Here is a 7929-nt window from a genome sequence, read left to right as displayed (position 1 = left end):
CAGAGATTATACCCAAGTTTAGGAAAACAATTCATAAAGGACTGATACATTGTGATGACTTGGGATGGGTGGCAAATGATAACACAAACAAGATTGGGCTCTTGCCATCCTACCATCCTTGCAGTTTTAATTTCCTAGCTGCCAAATCAAATACCATCCAAGGGATTGGCTTAAAGACCAAGAATTTAGTGGCTCATGGTTTTGATGCTAGGAGAAGTCCAATATCAAGGTGAACATTGTGGCGGGTTCCACTGACCTTCAGCTTCTGGCCACTCTCTATGGCTTTTCATCTGATTCTCATTCTGTTTATAAAGGACTCCAGTAATCTGGATTAAAACAACCTGATTCATTTGGGCCGCACCTTAACTGAAGTAACATCTTGAAGAGATCTTATTTACAATTGGTCCACACCAAGATGAAGGATTAAGTTTAAGAACATGTTTTTCTGAGGTTCATAGCTCCAAGCCACCACAGTGTGCCCCCTGGACCGCAAAATACATGTTCTATCCACATGCAAAATACATTCATTCCATCACAATATCCCAAAAGCTGTAAGTCATCTCAGTTATGGTGCAAAGTATGAAGTCTCACCAAAATTGGCTGAGTGTAGTATCTTCTGGGGCACAATTCCCCTCTGTCTGTGGACCTGTGAGATCTAGAAAACAAGATATCTGTTTCTAATATAGATTAGAGGAACATGAAGAAGATAAGTATTCCCATTTCCATGGGGAGAAATTGGAAAGAAAACAGAAGTCACAGTTTCCAAATAATTCCAAAACCCATCAGGGCAAACTCCATCAAATTTCAAGGTCTGAGAATCATCAGTGGATTGATATTTGTCCTCTGCGCCTGATGGATTGGCAACTCCAACCTTTCCAAGTGCTTGCACACTGGTCATGTTCTTTCTAAATAATAAGGTGAAGTCTCCTCTCTTTTGAAGCATCAGGATGGTGGCAGTTTTCTCCATGAAGGCTGGAGCACAGTGCAACCCTCTCTGCATTTGGGTGGCATCCCTCTCCCTGAACAATGGATGTAAAGCCCATTCTTTCCAAACACCAAAACGTATTATCTGCCCCTTCCAAACACAATTGGGGGAAACCTACCCTTTCCACATACATGGGTGGGGCAACTCTCTTGACCTGAGGAGATTTCTCTCAGGTTACATGGTTCTGCCCTTGAAGTCATTCTTCTTTCAATGCATTCCTTTTCTTTCCCTTTCAGTCCAGGTTGGCAGTGGTTCTGCTCATACAAATTTTGCAAAAAGCTTGTTGGCATTGCAAGCAGTCCAACAGGGGTCCAAACCATCAAACAATGAAACTTCCATAGATCTTTCTGGCATAACTGCATTTCCAATTTTGACTTCCACTGAAATGGCTGACTGGATGTGTGTTCAGTTAAACCCTCACACTTGCATTATGCATATAATATTTTCTGAGATCCTGACATTTCTAAGATTCTGGTGTAGTCTGTTGCATTTTATCATGTTGCTAACCTGGAGCTCCATTAGCAAATACATTAAGAATATAGAATGTACCTTTGGCAAAGCAAAAACTGCATTTGTGCCAAAGTAACCTGTATATTCTATTTTCTAATATACACACACATGCACATATTTACATGTGCAAGCACACTACATGATAGTTACTCAATAAAAATTTGTTGGATAATTAACTCAATATTACCTTCTCAAATCCTGATTGTGTTCATGGTATTCTAATAAAACCCCATCTTCACTGAAATGTGTCTTCTAAAATCCTACCCATTCTACAAGGCCATTTTCCAATAATACCTACCTCTTAAAGACTTAATTTTAATGTCCCCAAATGGGATATGAAGTTTTCCTTCTACAAAATCCCCTCATAATACTTATTATATCTGCCTCATTCAATAACATCTTCCTTTGATGGCCTACAATTACCAGTGTATTTTGTATTCTTTGAAGACAAAGACTTTGTCTTACTTTAACAGCAATTTTTACATTATAAGAGAAATGTATATGTTTACTGAGAACCTATTACATAGCAAGTAACTTGTAAGAAAAGAGAAGAAATTAATATGTATATAGTTTACACAAGCTGTCCCCTGTTCTATCTTTATTCTCTTTTAATCTTCATGATCAGATTATTAACAAGGTCATGTTACTGCAATTCTGTAGGTGAAAAACTAAAAATGAGAGAAATTAAGTTAATTGATCTTCTCCAGCAAGTAAGAGACATGGACAAGTTTAGTCTCCTTAAACCAAAATTAATGCCCTTCCTATTGTAAAACATTTAATCTTTACTTAGTTCTAAAGGCATTTTTTAAAACAACCTTTTTGGACACAATTTATTTACAAATCAGGAACAAACCCTTCTAAAATAATATGCTTAGTGAGAAAAGACTTTAGTGCCTATTATCATAGTGACAGTGTCCTTGACATCCTTATTCCTGAAACTATAGATCAGGGGATTCAACATGGGGATCACTAGTGTGTAAAACACAGAAGCCACTTTGACCATGTGCCTGGAGTTTTTGGAGTTGGGAACACAGTAGAGGAAGAGGATGGTGCCATGGAAGGTGGTGATGGCAGTTAAGTGTGAGGCACAGGTGGAGAAGGCTTTGCGACCCCCGCTGACTGAGTGCATCTTCAGGATGGTGACAATGATGAACACGTAAGAGGTGAGAATAATGAGCAGTGTGCTCACCACATTAAAGGTGGAAAAGATGAACAGTAGCAACTTGTTGAGATAAGTATCAGAACAGGAGAGAGAGAGTAGTGAGGAGAACTCACAGAAGAAGTGATTGATTGTGTTGAAACCATGAAAATGTAAGTTGAAAGCAGAGCATGTGAGTATCGAGGAACATGCTAATCCCCATGCATATGATCCAACCACCTGCATGGCACAGAATTTCTGGGACATGGCAACTGTGTAGAGCAGAGGGTTGCAAATAGCCACAAAGCGATCATAGGCCATCATGGATAATAAAAAGGATTCAGTCACCACAAAGGTACAAAAGAAAAAGAATTGTAGTACACATCCTAAAAACGAAATGGATCTGTCTTCTACAACTAGGTTCACCAGCATCTTGGGAGCAGTGATGGAGGAAGAGCAGAAATCCACAAAGGAGAGATGGCTGAGGAAAAAGTACATGGGAGTGTGAAGTTTGGGGTTAATTCTGATGATCACAATCATTCCAAGATTTCCTACAACAGTAATGCTGTAGATAGCCAGAAATACCAAGAAGAGAGGAACCTGCAGCTCTGGGTAATCTGAGAAGCCCAAGAGGGTGAACGTGGCCCCACTTTTATTTCCCTCTGACAATACCATGTTTTCTGTCTGTTGAAAACTGAAAGTCAATCCTGGAAACAAAAACATTAAGACAAGTGAGCATATGGGAAATGACTTACTATCACTTTCTGATACTAGAAGGTGAGACCTGACATATATCTTTCAGAATCTCTTTATGTGTTTATTATACAAAATATGCTGAATGTCTACAATTACAAAGGATGATAACTAGTCATCTTTTAAATTTTCTTAATGAAAATCAATTGCAATTTTTGAACTCTTTTTAGTTTAAATTTTTGCCTGTAATTTTTAATACATAAAAATAAAGGAAAATGCGTGCAAGGGTTTTGATGGTTTTGATGATAAGTTTTAATGAAATCATCATAGAACACTTTCAGATCTCCTTGAACATTATGAGTTCATAAAAGACAAGTATAACATTATCTCTAGTCCTAATTTTCAAATATCCCATCAATAAAGATGTCAGTATGGTTATACGCAAGACTGGGACACTCAATGGTCCCATGTGTTCCTGTACTAACAAATCTGAAAATTAAAGATGACCTCAAAAAGCAATCCATCACACAACTAACATTATAATTGTTACATTTTTTTCTTAACACAATATTTCATTCATCTAAAACATTTAAGAATTAAATGTTTATGTTTAATATACTGGCTCTTTTCTGTCTCAACAGTTCTTATTAAGTTGACGGTAATATTTATTATATCGTTGCACCCAGGAAATGTGTTAGTCAAAATCTTCCCTATAATTTCTTCCCATTTTAATGTTTACTTTGCTCCCAGGAGCCAGCATTTGTTCTGGGATTTATAATCTTAATTAAAGCTGGGTCCCTTTTAATTTATTTTTCATGTAAGAGTTCATTCACTCTCTGATTATTCAGCTCTACTTATATAATTTTCTACCTTGACAACTCCTCTAAAAATCCACAGAAGGAAGAAAATACATATTTCTAAAACTCTCAAGGTATCTTCTATTCCTCCATCCCAGATACCTTTTGTTCATGGCACTGCTATTTAGGAGCAGAGCTGAGCCAGCACTTCTATGTAAAACTCTGTTTAGAGCCCAGTTCCTGTTCCTAGCATGTTCATATATGAAAGTACTGTAATGACTGAATATCTCTCCAAAACTATCTTACTCTATAGATAAGTTCCTCCCCCACCCAAGTTGTGTTCTAGACATCCTACACTGAAACTCATAAGGGTATATCTTAAGAATCTTAAAGCAAACCTGGTGATGACAAAGGCATGATCTCTCTTGTCCCTGGAAAGCTTGGTTTGGAGTGATGCCTGTGATCTTATATCTGTAGTCACAACTGTTGGGACATGGACCCTGGACACTTTCTATTGCCTGTTCTCCAGAGACCACAAAGTAAACAATTAAAATTAATCACCTTTCCTTGATGTGATGCTTGTGTTCTAGAAAACTTGAGGGAAAATGTAGTGCAACCAAGAGCTAAAAAATAATTATAACTTATTGAATTGGGACTCAGTTATTTATCAGCCTTATGATATATTGTGCCAACAGCAAATGCTTGTAAGTATTGTAACTCACTGAACTGTAACCCAGGTTCCTTGAAGCTTTGCTTTGTAACTCTAACTGAATAGCCTCCTAATAACCTTTTGGCTCTGGACTTATCCTCTTACCTTCTTTTGTAGCTTGGAATCTTATGATTCAGCTAACAGGCCCCTAAAATTTATTAATGAAGAAAGCTGAGCCAACTCACCTCATTGTGCTAGATAAAGCCTGCTCTAACCAGAAGTAGCCTACCTGACATTCACAGTAGCAAAAAACTTTAGTCTAGAGCTAACTATACCTCACTGTCATACTAAAAATCCATACCCTTCATCATTTTACAGTTGCCATCTTCTTACATGTATCCTACAACTAAGTATGTAATCAATCTGCATATGCCCAAAAAAGTGCCACCTCTTACCTCATCATTTCAAACCACTGGACTTATTATCATGAGCCCACCTTGGCCAAGATGCTATAAAACTCTCAGAAGCTCTTCAGATTGGGGAGACAGATCTGAGGCCTGCGAGCTTCCTGTTCTCCTTATACTGCACTCTGTTCTACTTTATAAAACTCTTTCTCTCTTTCACAACCTGGTGTCATAGATTTGGTCATTATGTGCACAGCGCAGAGTACTCACGTTTTGTCCTGTAACAGTAGCAGTATTAGGAAAACAAAACATGAAACTTGTATATATTTTAAATTCATTTTCCCTAGCCCCATGATCACTCCCGTGTACTCTCAGTTATAAAAATACATGTAATCACAGGATACATCATTACCAAATAATAATGAGTGACTTTATGTGCTGGGTATACCCTCTTCCTCCATACCACCCACTCAATCCATTTTGGAGAGATGTGAAGGGCCAGCTTTCAGGTGATTATGAATTATTGAGAGTAAATACTTAACAATGGTAAATATTCAATTGAAAAAAAAATGGTTTGCTCTCTGTTAAATCTCGTTTCTACTTTATTATTATTTCTCCCTGTGTCTTTTCCTGCTATTTTGACCTCTTTTAAATTCCTTTATGAAATAGCACCCTCTTTCTTATGGTTCTTTCCACTGGTGTTTCCTCTGACTGGAATGCTCGCCTTTTAAGTTTATTCTCAAATGCCTCTCTAGTCAATAACACACACATCCATGAGCACACTAATGCACTTCAGGTGTCATCCTACTACCCAGTTTTAATGATTAGAGTACATAGTAGCCTTCAAACATATTTTTATTGCATTTATTATACATTGTATTTCCTCTAGCTAGAGTAAAATTTCCAGGAAAGCAGGGAATTTCAGTTGTTTTGTACACTGCCCTATTTCATGCCCCTAAACAGTGGCTAGCACAAAGTCAACATTTTCAGAATATTTACTGAGTGATAAATAAGATCTTCCATGGGTCTGGTGATAGAACTATAAACACTAAAACTCTGCAAATTTGATTGTGGAGAGAAGATGGTTCAAAAAACAAAGAAAACTTGGGTTGGTTTTAGAAGTGATTATTGAAATTGGGGAATCAAAACAAAACAAAACAAATAATATCCATTCTGTTTGATTTCCTAGCCCTAGTCAGGTTTATTAAAATAGAAATATTGAATTTTAAAAATTAAATAAAATGATTTAGTGGCATACAAATGAAATGACTTACAAATGAATACCAATATCTCAAATGTTCTCCTTTAGGAAAAGTTTGGCAAAAAATAGCCCATCAAAGTTCTATTGTGGCGCTCACTTCAGTAGCACATATACTAAAATTGCCACAACTCGTGCCCCTGAGCAAGGACGGCATGCAAATTCTTTAAACATTGTATATTTTTATTTTAGGATCTATATATATTACTGGAAAAAACTTTTTAAATGTCCAGCTTTACAAAAGTTAAGTTTTATTGTGTCCATTATTCAACAAATATTTCTGCATAACTATTACATGCAAAGATATGCTATTGATATGAGAAAAATACAGAAAAGAATCACATTTAAATTTTTCTCACAAAGATATATAACCTCTTTGTAGTAATGATAAACACCATGGATCATAGATTGATTGAAGAGAATGTATGCATTAATCAGCATTAAAACAGTTACTATTTTGTGACATTTGTTTCCTAATATGGGAACTAGGGAAAGGAGGTTGAGTAAATAATGATGCTAGGTATGTATTAATTTATTCATTAATTCATTCAATACCTATATATTTATAATATATAGTTTAACATGAGTCAGACACCATTTTAGGTTTTGGGGAAAAAGAGAAACAAAGTTCCTTCCTTAATCAAATTTACATTTAATAGGGAAAACAAAAATAACAAAACTAATATGTAACTATTTTCTAGTAATGAGGAGTGCTAAAGAGATTAACCAGAGTTGTCATTTTTAGTAGGGAGGTCAGGCAAGAACACAATGAGATGCTGTTTAACAGAGACCTTTAGGAGGTGAGGGAGCAAATTATGCAAATATATTGGGTTCCAATGACATCCAGCTTCTTTCTTCTCCCATGGCTTCTCTCTCTGTGGCCTTCTTTGTGAGGCCTCAGTAATAGGATTAGGACCCATTCTGATTCAGTTGGGCCATGCGTTAACTGAAGTAACCTCATCAAAATATCCTGTTTACAATGGGTTTATCTCCATAGGAATGGATTAAGATTAAGAACATGTTTTTCTGGGGTACATAACTCCAAACTACCACACATATCTTCTCTGATATTACAGCTGTAACTCTTCTCTTATGTGGACAATTTTGGTTTCAATGTCATGTATATAATTATTTATATACCTTATACTAAAATAAACATTATGGTACATGAGGTACAGGCAAATACTGTTTTTAAGATCCCTTAAAAATGTTTTACACTAAGGGGTGTGTTTGAAACATATTGGGTTAATTTATCTTGATTTGTTTTCAATTGGTACAGATTTTTTTTTTTTACTTTTTAATATAAATCTATTTTTAAAAAAATATGTAAAATATCACCTTTTCCAAAAATTGAAACTATATTATAAGGTGCCTTCCCAGAAGTTTTCATCCTTAGTTTGCCATTTCATTTAGTTTTTGATTTTCCTTTACCTCCTCTTTCCTACAATTTTCCATACTATAAACACTTTTCAGCATCTTGCTGTTTTCACTTAAC

General features: G+C 36.0%; 1 protein-coding gene across 1 annotated transcript; it reads right to left on the bottom strand.

Annotated features, from left to right (window-relative positions):
- Positions 1–2366: 2366 nt before the first annotated feature.
- Positions 2367–3308, bottom strand: LOC119517960 (olfactory receptor 5D18-like). The gene has a single exon (XM_037815052.1). It carries the CDS (start codon positions 3306–3308, stop codon positions 2367–2369), a length of 942 nt encoding a protein of 313 aa, XP_037670980.1.
- Positions 3309–7929: the final 4621 nt, after the last annotated feature.

This window comes from Choloepus didactylus, chromosome 21 (assembly GCF_015220235.1).
Source record: "Choloepus didactylus isolate mChoDid1 chromosome 21, mChoDid1.pri, whole genome shotgun sequence".
In the NCBI taxonomy this organism is placed as follows: domain Eukaryota; kingdom Metazoa; phylum Chordata; class Mammalia; order Pilosa; family Megalonychidae; genus Choloepus; species Choloepus didactylus.
This window is presented reverse-complemented; position numbering and strand designations above follow the sequence as displayed.